This window comes from Microtus pennsylvanicus, chromosome 14 (genome assembly GCF_037038515.1).
Source record: "Microtus pennsylvanicus isolate mMicPen1 chromosome 14, mMicPen1.hap1, whole genome shotgun sequence".
In the NCBI taxonomy this organism is placed as follows: domain Eukaryota; kingdom Metazoa; phylum Chordata; class Mammalia; order Rodentia; family Cricetidae; genus Microtus; species Microtus pennsylvanicus.
The window spans coordinates 43135417-43153688 of NC_134592.1; the positions used below are offsets into that span (position 1 = coordinate 43135417).

At 42.4% G+C, this 18272-nt stretch overlaps 1 protein-coding gene across 4 annotated transcripts in view; it reads right to left on the bottom strand.

The window, feature by feature from the left end:
• Daam1 (dishevelled associated activator of morphogenesis 1) overlaps window positions 1–18272 on the bottom strand; it is a 157323-nt gene that overhangs the window by 42812 nt on the left and 96239 nt on the right. For all 4 annotated transcript variants that reach the window (XM_075948883.1, XM_075948885.1, XM_075948884.1 and 1 more), the window contains exons 4-8: window positions 9700–9771; window positions 4045–4139; window positions 1940–2273; window positions 1014–1124; window positions 799–902 (exon numbers count right to left, since the gene is read on the bottom strand). In XM_075948883.1, coding sequence (XP_075804998.1) covers window positions 799–902; window positions 1014–1124; window positions 1940–2273; window positions 4045–4139; window positions 9700–9771 — 716 coding nt within the window. The remainder of the gene's footprint in view (window positions 1–798; window positions 903–1013; window positions 1125–1939; window positions 2274–4044; window positions 4140–9699; window positions 9772–18272) is intronic.

Below are 18272 nucleotides of genomic sequence, written 5' to 3' on the forward strand. Positions count from 1 at the left end.
TGGAAAAACAAGCTCACTCCCACACAGTTGACTTGCTGTTGAATTAGAGATCAAAAACTACTCGTGTCATCCATTTTTGTGTGCATTTTGATTAACCTCCTACTCTGTGTTCTACATTCCAGGGAAAATGCAGTCTATGAGGACAAACACATGATGGGTAGGAGGACAGAAACACAGAGAAGAGACTAGAACTGCTCAGAAGGGGGTGCTCTGCAGAGTAAGGAAACACGGGGTCAGAACATCTGTGAAAGGTGTTCAACGCCAAAGAAACACTAAGTATAAGGGTCCGAAGCAAGCAAGTCAGGGCACCTCCAATGACTGTCAAGGGGAAGAGCATGCTGGGATGTGTGGATGAGGGAGGGAGCTGCACAGCAAGCATCTGCAAGCTGGTGAGGATGCCCTAGAAGTAGTAACAAGTGAACAGTGGCTGAATACTGGCACTCACAGAATGCCTACTAAAGTTACTAAGTGACTCACAGACAGTTCTTAGGATAGAACTAGAGTCTAGCTGTCATCAACACTATTACCACTTTTTATAGATATTAAAAGTAGTAAAATTCAGAAGCAGTGAATAAACTTGAGCAGAATACAGAGGAGGCAAGGCTATAGCAGGACAGATTTGGGCCACAGGAAGCTCTCTGTACGCCATGTTGCTTCCCTCATTGACGAAGTTTACTCGCAGGCTGTGTAAGCCCTGGTGTGACAGGCAGGCTGGAAGCAGCCCATGGCACGTCACCTGCCACTGAGTCAATGGTGGACACTGCATGGGCCCTCTCCAGCTGTAACCGTATGACTTACCTATCTAACGTTGAATTCTCATGTTCCCTTAATTTATCTATAACAGGCTGGATTCCTAACATTAGAAATTCATAGCGAAGATGGAGTCTAAAGTCCAGACTCTCCTGAAAATAAAAGGAGCACAAAAACAAATTTATAGCTTTTTAACTATATAGTCCCCACAGCGGTAAAGCGCTCTCTAATGCTGTCTGTCAAACTGGGGGCAGAGTTCTTACCACTCCGGCTCCTTGGCTTAGCACTGCATTGATGAAGGACATGATAGCAGTCTTGAGACTCACTTCATCCCGGTAACGCCCCGTGCTTTTGTCCAAGTCATTAATTAACGTCTGCCAATGATAAAAATAGAAAAATAAGGGTCTAAAACATTAACAACCCCACCCACGCCCATTTTTAGAACTTTTTGTAATGCTTGGGATTAATTTTTAAAATCTTACTTAGTCAGAATTACACTGATTCACAGAAGCCTCTTTCATAACTCAGGACTGGGGTTATGAACTCTTTGCCAAATGTGTTCACGGCAAGTGTATATAAAATAGAAAAAAAAAACTTGCTTTGTCTCTACCTGCTTTTTACTTTTAAGTAAAAATAAGATGATATAATCTTATTTTAACTTTGATCCTAAATAAAGAAGAATGACCTGTAGAGTTTCCAGAGAACATTCCATTCAGTGGATTAAAAAAATACGGGCTATGTAATACACAGGATGCAGTCATAGTTTTTTTAGTTTAGAATTTATTTTATTAAATGTATTTTTTATTTCATGTATGAGTATTTTGTCTGCATATAAGCATGTGCGGCATATGTGTGTTTGGTGCCCACAGAGGTCAGGAGAAGTCATCAGAGCTCCTGCAACTGGAGTTCTGGATGGTTGTGAATCACTGAAAACCGAACCCGGGCCCTCTGTAGGAGCAACACGCACTCCAGCCCAGGGTCATAGTTTTGAGTTCAGTTTATCTTAGACCCCAGAAGGACCAACAGTGGGAAGCATAGTCTGTTTTCGGGTTCTTGAACCTCAGAGAAAGCGAGTGTTTGAAGACAAAGGTGAGCACTGACAGGCATGACCAAGCGACCCTTGCAGGCCAGGAAGGGCACTGTTTGTGTAAGAGTGGGGTGATTGAGAAAGCCCGTGGGAAGCACCTACCTGGAAGCGGGTTCTCTCACTGGCGTACTTCTGATAGTGCAGCATAGCCTGCAGAACTTTCTTGTGACCCCCAGGAACCAGGCACACGGCGCCCAGGATTTCCAGTACGGCCACCTTTGTTTTAATGTTCTCTGTGCTCAGACTCTGAGCAATTACATTGATACTCTCAGAATGAGCCAGGACGTGGGCCCGGCCTTGAGAGTTGTTCATTAGTGCCTTTATACAACCAATGAGGGAGGTATGTATCCGAGACTCAGAGGTCTCGTAGTCCATCGTCTTCAGAAAGTTGAGAATACATGACAGGCCATCCAAATCGATGAATCTAGTTACAAACCTGTCAGGAGGAGAAGCGATTAGATTCATCCCTTTGTGCTTTTGGAACCACTGTTAACAGAAAAGCCCAGGGGAAAGGAAGTAGCCTTACTTCTTGAAGAACCAAAGGCTTACATTACACGAGGTCTTGTAAGTCTTTGCCTCTTCCATGGCACAGACCCAATGGTCAGTCTAAGTCAGACTGTGAAAAAAATCTCCAATTGAGGCAAGCTTACTTCAGCTAGCGCAAAGAATCAACAGGACTAGCAGTCACTTAGGGTACTCATCTCCACCCCCTCAAAGCCTCACACATGCTAAGCAAATTCTCTGCCATTGAGCTATAGTCCCATCCCTACGATATCTGTCCTGTGCTAGGCTAAAAGTTATTTACTGATTTGAGTGACTGCAGCATCCAGTTCCTATGTGGTGTGTGCTGGCCCTGAGCATGGTCCCTACACATCAAAGAGCAACATCCTTCAGTCTGCTGCCTAGCAGACAAACCACAGGGTTTATTGCTAGGGTGTTTATAACAAAACCCTTCTTTTACATAGCACTCTATAGGAAATCCTAATATACAAACAGATAAGAGCGAAGGTTTATTATTGTGAATTAATTTTATCAATATTTATAACCTTTGCTGTTAAGGATGCCAATTCACAATTGTATGCTATGAAAGCTGACTGGCCCAGATAGAACAACCTATTTATCTGGCTACCCTGGGACCTCTGATACCTCAGCTCAGAGTTCACAACAGACCGAGAAGCGAGTAGTTTGTCCCCATAGTCTGGACGACCCGTATCAAACATTTGCATAGTGCTTTCTATGTGTCAATACTTTTTTTTAAAGTTTGTATTTTATTACTAAATAAAGATAATTGTTACTATTATTATTTTAGCCATCCCACCAACCACATTACCCTTCACGCATGGCACTGGTGCTAATGAGGTGCATGGTAAGGACCTCAGCACCTCACCAACTTCTGGAGGGGGGCCTTAGTGGAAGGTGATGGTGGAAGAGGGGCAGAGTGGAAATGCTTACTAGAGAGAACTCATTCCATGCCAGAAAGTCAACCCATCTTTATTTTTAGTAATAGTTTTACTTATATATAATTCACATGCCATAAAAATTAATTGATTTAAAGAGCATAAATATGGTTAAACAATAGTCTACATTTTAGGTCTCCATTTGCCAGCTGGATAAGGGTTTTTTCTACTTAAAACAACAATGGCAACAAAACCATTTGGGATACTGCTGATAATGAACATTTGTACACAAGGGTTTGGGAGTTGATCTTTATTTCCCTTATCTCTATACCTAGGAGGACAGCTTTTGGGTCTTATGGTGACATTATGTTCCACACTGTGAGGAACTAGCTGCCCTGCCACATTCCCAGATGGCTCACTGACATTACCAAGAGCAATGAAAAATGGTCTGGCCATCCTTGTGCTCCAGCATCCTCTCTTTCTCTCTCCTTCCTCCTTTTCTCTTTAAAAATGTTGTCTATCTTAGTCACTGTCTGCCTCTCCTATAAAGCTAGGAAAGCACTTACTAAATGCTCAGAGATCAAAGTAGCCACTCAGGGTTCAGTTACAAGTTTTTAATGTCAGAGTCCCTGGATGGTTTGAGCACTGCAGCAAACAGGAGGGAGAGAGAGAAAGAGAGGGAGGATGGAGAAGAAGAGGAAAGATGGGGAAGGACAGGGAGGACAAGGAAGGACAGGGAGGATGGGGAAGACAAGGAAGGAGAGGAAGGGCAGGCAAAGAGAGGGTGGTCGCGCTGCCCCAGGACAGTACCTCATGGGCTTTGTCCTCAGTGCCGTCTTTAGACTCTCGATGGTTTTGCTCCTTTCCTCCTCTTCTTCCTTCTCTAAAGCCAGTAGAGATTTTCTCTACAAGAGAAAACAGAAGTTGCCTCTTTATTACTGCATTTTAAATATTGTAAATAATTTCTACAAAATATCAGTGTATCTGTGATTAAGATTTAGTACCAGCAAAAACATAGAATGCCACCAAGAATTCAGTAAAGTTTCGTCTGTATTGCGAGTTAAGACTTTTAAACTATAAATGACATTTTAATAAAATGCTTAGAGATTTTAGAAGAGGTTAAGTTGCACAAATGTTTGTACAATTACTGTATCGCACACCCTGATGCAGATAACACCATTTGTATTTGACAGAGAAGGAGCTGGGCCTTTAGCTGGGAGCAATTTTCTGGCAACTAAAGGTAAAACCATCACAGGGCCAGGTGACACCCACAGCCGCTTCCCCATGTGATCATTAGAACTAGCTGAAACTGGAATCAAGATGAAAGGGCTTTCTTTACATCAAATATATTTTTAAGTACCAATTAAATTGAATCTGATACCAAGATGATCTCTACTCTCAGAGAAAATGCGAGTTCTTAATTATGACTCAACCTTACTTAGAAACTGCGGTATGGAAGGCAGGGAAGGGAGAGAGAGACCAAGACATGGGAGGAAGCAGACACACACATACACACAGACACACACACACTGCAGAGAGCTGCTAAGGCAGTGCTTCTTCAACTGACTGTCTAGGCAACTCCGAGGAAGCTTGAGATTTCCTACAGAACTTTCCAGGCAATGCTGATGCTGCAGAGCAAGGCTCTAGGAAGCAGATCTCAGTGACATTTACTTAATGCTTGTGTGAGTGCAAAACTGTGTGCATGGATGTGAGCGGCAGGCCGTGAACCTAGGGGAGAATAACTGTTGAGCATCGTGCTTTGTAACACTCTATCATATTCTCTTTTTAAAAGTTATTTACTTTCATTTTTATGTGTATGGTTCTTTTACCTGCATATATGCATGCCATGTGTGTACAATACCTGAGGAAGCCAGGAAAAGGCATTTGATCCCTTGGAACTGGAGTTATGTATAGTTGTGAACCACCATGTGGTTGCTGAGAATCGAACCTGGGTCCTCTGGCAGAGCAGCTAGTAGCTGCCATATTCTCATGAGAGGGTCTTTCACTGTCTCTGAAGGTTGTATGTGATATGTTCTGTGTCTGTGGTGGTTACTGTTAAATGTCAATATGACAGGATTTATAATCACCTGGGAGATGGTCTCTGGGCACGCCTGTGGGAGATTATCTTGATTACAATCACTGATGAGAGTGGGGTAGTCCTCTGGGCAGGATATCCTGGGCTGTCAATGGGGAAAGCGAGCTGGGACTGGCAGGCACTGTTCTCTGCTCCTGACTGAGGCTGTCATGTGACCAGCTGTTTCAAATTCGACTGCCTTGACATCCCTACCCTGACAGCCTGAACCCTTGGGTTGTGAGTGACAATAAATATGTCCTATGTTAAGTTGCTTTTCTCAGAAAATTTATCATAGCAACTGGGAAAGAAGCTAAAGTACCTTCTCCTGAGTCCTTAGGTGACATAAAGTCACCATAGCCACAAGGGTTATCGTCTTTTCATTTCCTTACATCCATGATCACCTAGCTGTGCCAAAACAGCCCTCCTATGCCTTGTCTAGAGCAGAAGCCTTCGTCCACTGAGGAGTCGCTGGCCCTTTCCTTCACTTGCTCTGAATACATATTCCTGTCTCCTTGGCCTTATCAGTTACCAACTCTGTAAAAGTTGGCCAAACAGTGAGGTGGTTCCAGAGAGAGAGAGAGAAAACCTGACCCTAACCCACGGGTCTCAATGATCTAGTATTTCCTTTTATCTCAGACTCGCAAAGCATCATGGGGGACTTTACTATTATTTGCTAAATCAATAGCACCAACAGGAAGTAACTAAATGTTAATTAAAACCCCGTTTGACCTTTTGATGAGAAAGAAGTATAAAGCCTAAAACAAATGCATAAGCAAAGTCTTTTATGGCAGCTGGGGCAGGGGGGAATAGGATCTTCTTTTTAAGTTGCTATTGTTCTGCTAAAGCTGTTTTTTTTTTTTTTTTTGTTGGTAGTGTGCCTGGACAGCTGTCACCAGAGGATAGTAGATGAAGCAGCTATGCACAGAAATAGCCAAAGAATTCCTCCAGATCATCACGAAAGCCATCCTGTGCAAACTCGTTATCAATCCAGTGAGGGGCATTCAGTCGCTGTGGCAGCTGAACTCCTCTAGAGTCTCAGCAGTTATTTCGAATCTGTAGCTCTAAATCAGGACTTTGCCCTGAGGATCACTCCTTGATTTGGAGACTAACTTCATAAGACCGTTCTGAACTCAAACTATACATTTTACCGTGTGTCACCGACTTAGCCCTTGAGCAGTCATGGAGAAGGCTTCTGAACACAAGAGATGGCGGTACGTCTCTGCCTTTCTTAGAGTTGGGATATTCAGGAGGTGCTACAGAAAACTGTATTGGAACTCCCTTTCCTGATGCAGGGAGGACTCCCCTAGAACAGGAGGACCACAATCATTCCTTAATGTGAAACCATCAGATTTGGATCTGAGGTTGCATTTGTGAGACAGAAATGAACCCGCTATCCTAATGTTACTTTTTATAGAAAGACTCAAGTGTTCAGGCTTTAGAAGTTTCCTTTGCAACTTAGAGCTGAAAAGAAAGATAAGCCTACATTTCTAGAGTCAATCTCCAAGCCACACAAGTAGTATGCACTGGTGCACAAACAGGATGGGCCTTGTGATAGCCATAAGCATCTGCTTGCATAAGAAGCCAGCAGAAGTCAAAGTACACCCTGGTAAGGACCTTCTGGGGAAAGCTGCTGAGATGCACACCGAGACACAATGTACTGGACCAGAACCGCTCTGGTCTGAAACATTTCCTTAGTGTGTACTGGGTAAAATGAATGTCACCTCCCATCTTCCCCCAAAGCTCCAGTCCTAAGACCTATTAGGTCATTCTCGTGCATCATATAGGTTTTTTTTTACTTTTAAAAGCCAACATAAATAACTCAGCAATCCTTTAAAGAACAAAGCATTCTCAGTATGACACTTATGTAAAGTAACTTAACTTGTTCCACAAAAGGCTGGTTTCATAGCAAGTGTGGCTGTTCTCAACCTGGACTATTTCATCAGACTCTAGAGGCATTAAAGAAAGCAGAAGCCTTCCCTCTCCCCAAACAGCCCCCACTGTAGACAGTGTCCAATCCCTGGGCCTCTTTCAGGTACCACATGTGAGATTTCAAAAGCAAGAGTGAAAGGCTATTTGCAAGATATCTTTGGGCTCAGCCAGATGGTTTAAATTCCTAATTAGATGACCACTTCTCAATTTGATGACCTTGGGCAAGGTGACTTCCCTCCAGACAGACTCTGTCTATGAATAGCAGAGGCACTACATCACGACTGTCAGGATTTGAATGTACTGCCTGTCACATGAGGCACGTTTACTAGTAGTAGCTGCCACTGATGCTGCAGATGACAGATGATGACAACGTGGACAAATGCCCCTTCAACAGACATCCGCCTAAACAGCTAGCCAGAATCCTGCTCCTGAAACAGTGAAGGGTCTGGAGGAACTCTGTATACCAGCCCTGTCCCAGGGGATAATGTCTCAGGGTTTCTGCCGAGTTCTGTGGGGAAGTCTCTAGCACACACGTCAACCAGAACTATGCAAGGACTAGCAGCAACCACGATGGAGAGAGACACAGCGCTCAGCACAGTTTATGATATTACTGGGCTCCTTGCTGCTTTAACGATGCCAAAGATTTAAGACCTGGCTAACACATGAACAGTTGACACCCTTCTTCTTTGACCCTAGAAAGACAATGGCTCAGGCCTAAAGGAAGAAATATTTCAAGACTTTGTTAGGTGTCTGATATAGAAAGGGCAGTGAAGTCACAAATCTAATGGCCTTGTGATGTCCTGAGGAAGACTTTGGGCTAGAAACCAAACAGTTAAAGTGTAGACCACTCAACAATGCTCCAAAGAGATATCCAGGGGACAGGAGGAAGAAGGGACTTTGAAGAAGAATCACACCCTAGATTATCAAGGACCCTATACCTCAAGGATAAGCCTAGATGTGGCAGAAAAAAAAGTCACTAAAGGACAAATTAATAAAACTTCCCAACATCTAAGGAAAGAAAAAATCCACAATATAGAGAATTCCTTCATTCAGGGCAGGGAATTCATTAACTAAGTATATCTCTTATTACACATCAAACAATGCCAACTTAATTATACCCAGAAACAGCATGCCTGACACTTCCTTTTTCCCAGTAGTCAGGAACAAGAACTCATAAACAACCTCTGCATGCAAGAAATAATAAATGGCTCCAAGTTATTACTGCTTGGGTGGATGCACAGAAAAAACCCTGGTGGTCATCAGAAATCTGCAGTTTTGCTGGCATATCCACACAGAAAGGCTGAGGTCACCTTTTCCTCATCTCTGGTGCAGTATACAGTGTATGGAATGGGGTTTGGTGGTTATTTTCTTTTCTTATATTTTGCTGTGAGGCAAAAGCTAATGTGATTTCATCTATAATTTAATACAGCCCTGGGCATATCTACTGGGCTGTTTATTATTCAAGACAGAACAGTGAATAAGAAAGAAATGGGGAAGAAGAGGAAGAGGCTGAAAGTGAAGGACTTTCAGGGCTTAAAGAAGAGCAGGCAATGCATGGATTTCAATTGGTTTCTAATGCTTGCAGGGGAAGCATATTAAAGGGCTTGCTTGGAGTAGTAAGAAGAGAATTCTCCACAAGGCGAGGCGGGAAAGAGGTGGAGTATTCTGGGAGCTATCTTCTATTTGATATTATAAACTTAAAGTTGGATACAAACAATTCTTAAAATCATGGGCGTGCCTACGGAGGCAAACTGGTCAGCCTTCAAGTTTCATCAACAGCAATGTGATTAAAGCTGGTGAGACTCAAAGGCGGGTGGTTTATTTTCTGTTGTGAATTTTAGCTATGATTAATAGGTGATCTTCAAGCTGCCTGGAATGCTAACATCTCAGAGACCAGAATTCAGACACTGGGAATGCATTTGAACTGATAGCTGAACCCCAAAGCCATGGACCAAAGCTTTCCCTACAACACATGACTACTATACTACTTCAGCAAATTACTGTGACACTTTATCTATTTTTATGGGAAAGGACCATCGTTTCCAGGGAGAAGGCAAGTTCCCAGTGAGAAAGACATTGGCAAGGGCATAACGTGGGGACAATCCAGTCACACAACTATTAGATGAGTCTCCCTTCCACCACAGGGTTGTAAAGCTCTGGACACTTAGCCACAGCAACAGCAAGTTCAAGTTGAATACAAGCCATGTTTCAAATGCTACTTCATCTTGTAACATTAAAATCAATCATATTTTAGTATGTGTAGATTCTATTTAAAACATGCTAGAAGAATCACATTGCTAAGCAACATTTCAGCCTCCTTGTCCCCAACACCTCAAACATGGAGTTGGGAATGGAGTTTGGAAAGGTAACGGCATTCAGAAGATCTTACTCAATCAAACTCATTGTGCAACTGTGTACTCTGTACTAGCTTTTAACTGTCACAGGATGTGAATTACACTTACAGCAGCCATGGAATTGAGCTGATCAATGTAGAACTCAGGCCAACTTGTTGCTCCCTTGTTTTCTTCCTGGTCCTATAAGAAAAAAAAAAAGAAAAGAAAGTCAGAAACAACAAAAACATTGCAAAGCTCCACACATAGCAATAAATCTGGTGTGCCATGCATCAGGACAGTGGTCTGCAAAGCCATCAGAATATAGAAGTTTATTTTTAATATTGGGTCATCTACTTGACTAGGATGATCTTCCAAATCTAACAAGAAAGAGAGAGAGGGAGGGAGAGAGGAAGAGGGAGGAGAGAGAGAGAGAGAGAGAGAGAGAGAGAGAGAGAGAGAGAGAGAGAGAGAGAGAGAGAGAAACTAAAGTTCTAAAGTCTCAAGTATGACTAGAGAATATGTTCTAACCCATGGAGGAAATGAGTTTAGATGGGAGTTGAATTACATCAGGGTATAGTTATTTTTTTCCCCCTTTAGGGGCATAATGACACTGAGAAGGGCATTCTAGGTCCCATGTCACACTGAGGACTGTACTGGGACTACATATCTGTATAAAATTCAAGAGTGAAGGAAATCTCCCTTAACACTGCAGACACGGCCAGTTGGTGACCAGACTTTTTCAGCGTTACTCAGAGTCCAGCAGATATTGAAGATTTTGAAGTAGGATTTCATTTGATGTGGCCTAAAATAGGCTACTGACATTGGGAGGAGGTAATGAAAAGAACACACGCTGGTGCCAGGCACAGCTCTCCTGCTGAACTAGCTCAGAAGTTTTGGTAGAAAAAAGACTGTGTTTCTGATAAAACAAAACAAAACAAAACAGAAACCCACTCCCAAAACACTTCAACTAGTTGTGTCTCCCAAACCAGGGTGACCTGGAGCCAGAACAGGCGGGGCATGGATGGACGGGGTCACTCACAAGCCTGCCCCTGTAGTCTCTATTGTAGATATATCACACTCATCTCTGTGTGTGTCAACAGGGCTGAGAAATTACACAGTGGCTCCCTCTCTTCACACTCGGAGAGCACCCAATACAATGGTCAGCCCTGTGTCCTTGGAGCAGATGCTGCCCTGTACACACAGCTGCCACGTGCTGCTTCAGTGGCTACCATCTACTTCAGTGTTCCTAGTCTCAGCAACCCATAGAGACACACGCACACATACTGGTTCTTGGGAGAGTGATATTTAGGTAGAGCTTTTAATTTCAGTCTTGGACTTTATTTTTAAAAACCTTTCCCTCTCTCCCTGTCTCTGTAACCCAACTTTAGAGTAATCCTCCAGTCTAAGTTGCCCAAATGCAGAGATTTTATATATATATATATATATATATATATATATATATATATATATATATATATATATAGTTGTGAGTCACCCACCACACCTAACAACTCCCATCCCCCTACCCCACCCTTCCAAGTGGGTCTACTTAGGTGTGATAAAAAATGATAAAAATATAAATCAAAACTATTTTCAAGTTGTCATAACACGAGGGCAGGTGGTTATCTTCAGGGCCACCTGAGCAGGTAGTAAGGATAGGCCAAGGAAGGCAGCAGCAGTGGCCCTGAGGTCGGGCTGGATTACACTCTTGGGATTTAAAAACATTCAGGAAGTCTGATGAGTTTTTAGAACAGCTCTTGGTTCTCATTTAACGTGTTAATAAAAGAGCTATGGTGGCAGCATAAATGCTGAACCCAGCTTTCCTCTTTAAAGAAGCATTAAAATTAACAAAACCCTGCTGTTACCAATGTATTTAACAAGCCAAAACCCACAGTGATATTCAATGGTATTTGAACCTATAAAATGAAGTAGAAGGTGCCAGATCTTTCTATTCTCTCCAAACTAGGGCAAATTTCCAAAGCAAACAAAAATTAAGTCCCATGTCCAAGGTTCCACAAGAGCCTGTCTGTTGTAAGCATAGTCCTGGATACAAAACAGAGATTATTTTAGAAACTGAAGACTAGTGACTAGAAAGAAGACTGTGCACTTTTGAAATGTTTTAGTAATACTAGCAGTTAGAGTAGATCTTATAGTCAAAATGGGGCTCTCTTCACTCCACATGCTTCACACATGCCGTGTGTGCGCATGCACTGCTGGGCACTACTGCTCTGGCAGCAGGAGGCACCGGGATTCTCAGAGCTCTTCCCTTTGGCCATGCATCTTGAGCTGCCTGTGGAGCCCCATCCTTACAGACAGAAGTATGCAGCAGTAGCCAGATGAAACACAAGTCCGGTCAGTGCTCTCCTTCTAGTGTGAACAGTCAGAAAGAAGCTAGCCTACTCTTCTGGGGGGAGGGGCATCCTAGAAAGAGCCAGGACACTGAGACAGATCAAGGAAAAAGACACTTCTGAGGCCTACAGTCTTCCTGATGACACACGTGTCCTTGTAAAGAGAAGGTATGTCCTGTGCCTCTGACATGAATTATTCTTTGGACCGCCTGCCTACCTCAGTTCTATTATCTTACTCCAGGGACGTGGGTAAGACAGTCAGGACGGTACAGATGCAGCAAATATGACGGAAGTGACAACACCCAGCACTTACACAGCTTGTTACCAGACAGACCTTGTGCTAAACATTACATTTCCTTCGGTCTGCTTCATGATCCATATTACATGTTGTCACATCGTTTGAAGAGGAAAAGAGGCAAGGAAAGACTCTGCCACGCTGCTGAAGGAGTGGAAAAGAGGCACTAGGGAAAGGTCAGGGCACACGCTGTCCTAAGATTAGACCTAGAAGGCCCCGTGAGCCATGGACAACAAATACAAGGCTGCCTTTCAGTTTTAACCATTTCACTGTAAGAGAACTGAGATGCGGCCAGCAGACAAAATGGTTCACCTTTCCTCAAACTTCACTGCAACTTCTGCCATGCTGATTCTAAGGTCTGATATCTTACCCAGGCTACCTCTACTCAGCCCTCTGTACACGTTTTGAGGGGCTCCTTAGTCCCTTCGACCACGCTTTATGTATACGTATTTGTGCTCAGAGAACAGCTAAAAAGCTTTCTGTTCTGTAACCGTCCCCACCCCCACAAATACAGAGGGAATTCTCTATGACCATAAACTTAAAATTAGCTCTTAGTCATGCAGTTCTGGACACTGGTACTGCAGACAAGCACCTTGGTCAATCACTCAGCTGGCCTTATTTTTGCCTCCTTCTTTGTCAACCCCATTACAACGTTTATCTAAGCTTATTATAGCCTGAAAAAAAAAAGATTTTTTTCCCGTCTTAAGATAGATTATTGTAGCACTATAGATCAAACCCTTAGCCCTAGTACTTGGGAGACTGAAACAAGAAGATCCTGAGTTTGAAGTCAGCCTGAGAACTGCGGCAAGGTCTGTTTCAAAAACAAAACAGGTCCCCCAAAATAGATTATTGACCACAGCTCATGCCACTGAGAAAAGTAATCTTACGTAAATACAAATTCTAGATTTATATTAAATGTTCTTTCTATGCAGCCAAGGGCACCTTGCACCCCTCACCTGGTGCAGGCATTAACCCCACAGGCTGTGTTGGTCACATGCTAACAGTACCTCTCTGTTCTGTGTTTCCTGTTACACTTCTGTTGTGATAGGAAGAGAGAGAGAGTTCACCATTCTCAAGAATGTCTGTTTGATACAGTCAATGTTGCCAATAAAATGTTTAATGAAAATAAAAATTTAAAAAATGTTCTTTCTAGTCTACCCAAAGAAGAGACAACTCACACTAAAATTTAGTTTTGTGTTCTAGACTGCTTTAGCTGTCAACTTGACACAATCTAGAACTCTCCTGAGAACTTGAGTTGAGGAATTCCCTATTATCAAACTGGCCTGTGAAATGTCTGTGGAGACTGCCTGGGTTGTTAATTGATACCTGAGGGCTCAGCCCACTCTGGGCAGTACATTTTTTGAGCAAGTGGTCCTGGGCTGTACAAGGAAACTAGCTGAGAATGCATTATTAGGCAGCATTCCGCTATGGCTCCTGCTGTACCTTTGTCATGGCTAACATTACGTTGTAAGTTAAAATTACAAAAATGCCTCTAACCTGTAAGCTTCACTTGCCCCCGGACAGGTAACTTCCTGGAATGCTGGGGGCTGTTGTTCATGAATGATGACAAACCATGTGTTTTCGTGTCTGTAAACAAACTTGGTTGCCCCAGCTGCACAGGATGTGTGCTTGATCACAGGTAGGCAGGAAGTGCAGAGCCTGGTGAGTTTTACCTCGATAAGCCTGACTAATGTAATTCAGCACACAATCTTCAGTCCTGGGTATGGCCCTGGACGGTATCTAATAAAGCCTCTTATTTATTAAAATTTACCCAGGGTCATAGTGAATTTCTGAGCAACCCCAGACTCATCACACGCCTCCGCCTCTGAAGTGAGTTTCTGGGTCAGAGGTAAGGCTGTGTGGATGGCAGGCAGGTCGGCCTCCAAGTTCCTGCTTGAGTTCTTGCCTTGACTACCTTCACCGCGGGACTGTGATCTGTAAACTGAGACAAACCTTTCCTCCTCAAAGCTGCATTCTGCCCTGGTATGTGAGACACCAGGATGAAAGCAGGTCATTTCTTCCTGGAAATTTTTACCCTCATTTAAGTGTATGGGAATTATCTTCAGGTCTGCTAGATAATTAGATCAGAAATAAGTGTCTGAATTTATTAATTTCTCTGCTTTGTTTTGTTTTTTATAGAATACATACATATGCCACTAACTTTTAGAGATATGGTATGATGGGATTCTAGAACCTTCCTTTTTATTCATTCAGCAGGCAGTTTGGGTAAGTGTGAATATATCTGGAGTATTTTCCTTTTCTCCGAAATAGGAAAGTGGGGTCAAAATGTTTCTGAAGTTCCTACACAACCTCTACTGTACTTAACTTCTAACACCAATAACTTGTAAAAATTTACTTTGTCCAGTGATTCAGTTGTACAACTATTCGCTTTCAAAAGTCACGTCAACAGTTATTCAGAGGCCACCCAAGTGTTGGCCACCTTGTGATTTCTTTAATCCAGTTCTTCCTGTCTTGTCGGGAGGCCTTCAGACATCAACGGCAGAGTAATGATGGCTGAGATTTCCTGCTGGACATAACTCACCTCTGAGACTTTGCCTCCAGCCTGCATCGACTACTGTCCAACCATTTTCCTTATTGCCCTAAGTGTGTGTGTGTGGTACAGTCCAGATTCCTTAGGGGGTAAAGACGTCCTTTCCAGTCTGACATCATCTCCAAGTGGTACATTTTCATTCAAATCTCAGGTCAGTAGGTTCTTTAGAAGATTTCTTAGAATCTTATTCCATTCTTTATAATGCACAAGTGACCTTGTTTTTGTCAACATCAATCACTTTGCACAGAAGAATAAATTTGGCTTGGCTTCTTAGTTTCATTCACTCGGGGATAAGCACAAAGCTACATCTTTGACCCGTCTATCACTAGCACCTCCAACTTGACTGTGTTCTTCTAGACATGGCTATCTGACTTTAGCTGCAAATGACGGCCTCACAATACTGTCATTGTGAGGATGTAGAAAGGCAATACAAGTTTGGAGAACACTGGAAAATAGCACACACAGAACAAGCTCAATAAATGTGCGCTATGATGGTGATAATGACACTGTCTCTAGTTGTGGTCATTCTTAGTCATTATTGGGACTGAAAAACAACAACAACAAAAGGAACAGTCGAGATCATTTTGGCAGTAATTGTTCAAATATAAGAAGCATTTAAAATTCAGTTAAATATATTTTCAGAAATGCAGCCCATACTGTACACTCACAACTGTATGGACGTGTGTCACAAAAATTTTAATTACATCACTGTATACGAATAATTAAAAGGGGGCAAATATATGAAGAGGGGGGACATGAATATATTCCTATGTGGCAACTAAAAAAATAGAGCAATGTAGTAACATGGTCAAATTCATTGAGCTATTATTACCTAGTTATAGGGACAAACAGATATACAATAAAATACATTGCATCCTTCTGGCTAGCAATAGGGAAAGTCATTTACTGATAAACTTTTGCTCAGTCCTAATTTTTATCCTCTCGTGAACATGCACTATTTCCACAATTAAACAGAAGTCAGTTCAAAAGTACTGTGTATTATATCAGGTTAAGTAAGAGCCTGTATTTTCTGATGATCCCTGTGATATAAAATACATCAAGACCTTGATTGCAATGGGATTTTTCTATCTTCTCCTTCCCTGCATTTCTCTTCCTCCAGCAACAAATATTTGCAATTGTTATCTCTCACGGACTTTCTATTTCTAAAGCACACTTTGACCTCAATATCCACTGTGCATTTGTGACGATTTATGTACCCAAAGCACATTAAAAGTTTCTATACTTCCATACTCACATAACTGAAAACCTGTGTGAGATATCTATCTCTCCATCACCCACCATCCATCCCTGTCTGTCTGTCTATTTATCTACCCATCAATCTCTGGTAGTAGCTGAAGTCTTTCACTTTTATAAATAAAATTCTAAGTAAGAATTACAAAATTAAGATTTAAAGTATAAGTAAATTTCATTGAAACAACCATAGGATCGTTTAGTAGGATTGTTTCACAAATGATAATATACAAGTGCTAGATATTAGAGCTTTCTTCAGTGTGAGATGTTCTTACTAAGTCCTGGAACAGGCTGTACAAAAGGATAGTCAATTGTGACCACTAACCACAGGCTCAAGCAACATTTACTCACTCAACTAAAGCCATGAGTCTGCAAGGCAGCTGTCAAAAACCCATGAGGTTCAATGAAAATATTTGTAAAGGAAAAAAGACACACTCCTTCCCTATTTAGAATAGCTATATCATCTAGCAACGTGCAATACTACGGTTGTTTCAAGGGCAGTGGAGATATGCTGAAGTTTAATAAATCGGGTTTCAAGCCAAAGGATGTGTCAGTATAACTGAAGTAAATTTTATTACAATGGTCTCCATTATAGAGGAAAGGCAACTAACAACAACAACCACACCTATACTATGTGTAAGGAAAATGCCATTAGAAACCACATAGGATTAAGAAATCCTCTTATTATAACAAACAAAATAGCCACCCTACTTCATGAAATTATCATTATTATTTCTAATTTCATGGACCCAGTTCTATAAACTAGTGAATATAGCAGACGCTAAGTAAGACCACTCTGTGTCTAGAAGTTTTAACAGAAAACACGGCAGAAAAGGAGAGAAGGATTAAGGCTTTTCCTCTATTAGTCTGCCTCCATGATGCAGGTATCTGAGAAAACTCAAATGAATAACAGGGTCCACAAGAACAGGAGGAGGAGTTGTATGGAAGGGAAGAAGCACTAGGAGCGAGGCGTTGCTAATAACTTTGCTGGCTCTCTCTTCCAGGTAAAAAGAGTACCAATGGCACCTTTTCAGAGCTTGCCCACATGTAGGCCAACAGCCTACTCAACTCCTTTGAAAGGCCCGACAGTTATAGCTCAGGCTGTGCACAAGAAAGACCACTGCTGCTCATTGGCCCTTGTGTGAGAGAAAAGCAGCCTAACAGAAACAGGAAAAAGATGGAAACTGCCATGTTTCAGGAATATTGTATTTACAAGAAGGGGTGCTGTAGGAATTCCAACAGCCAGTAGCCTTTAAGTTACCCACCCACTTGGGTGTAGCCTATTATACTATATATGCTGATGTAAAGCGCACCGGCCTCTCTTCCAGCTGCAGGATTCAGGAGCTGCTCCCCGTTCGAGCAGAGGACTGTAATCTGTGAGTCTACCCCTAAATAAATAACCCTCTATTATGTTCAGTTCTGAGCTAGTGTGGGATTTCTTTTAAGTGTCCGTCTTCAAAGGGGTGACCTGACTGACGAGGCCCACTACGAGTACCTTGCTGACAGGTGTGCTAGTTGGGACTTGGCTCTCAGGAGGGCTGAAGCACATCAAAATACCGACATGGTCACCAATTACCTCCCAAGCTTTCTCCTCTCCCTGAGGCTACTTTACCTCTGCAAAATCTGCTGTACATTAGGATCGACTCATAAAGTGTTTGCAATCTGTCCAGTAACCTCAATATCTTCTAAGGAAGCATTACTTATATGTCTATAAAGTCCAATGTCAAACTCAGTGTTCTCTGAAAAAATCCAACCCTACTTTTACAAACACTGTAAGAGCTTCTGGCACTCAAGCACAGGGAACATCTTGGTAGGGGCCATGGAAAGACTGTGTGAGTGAGAGGACCAGGAAGCCTACTTTGAGACTGTGTCTCCAAGAAATGACAGTGGCTGAACACATGATGCTGTCACAATATGGCTGCCGAAACAAGATTTGAACAGTGCAAATACCAATATATATGCGAAAGGGAAGGGAGCAATCTCACTATACCCCACCTCCAGACAGGGAACTACAGGCAACGGATGACTGCTGGGAGAAGGAGAACTGGTTTTTCCATGGGTTTCTTCGTTACATTTCTATTGCTGTGGAGACACCATGACCAAGGCAACATTGACAAGAAAACATTCAATTGGGGGCTTGCTTACAGTTTCAGAGGATTAGTTCATGTCCATCTTGGCAACAGGCAGGAAGGCATGGTGCTGGAGCAGCAGCTAAGAGCTTACATCTCATCCACAAGACGGAGGCAAAGAGAGCAAC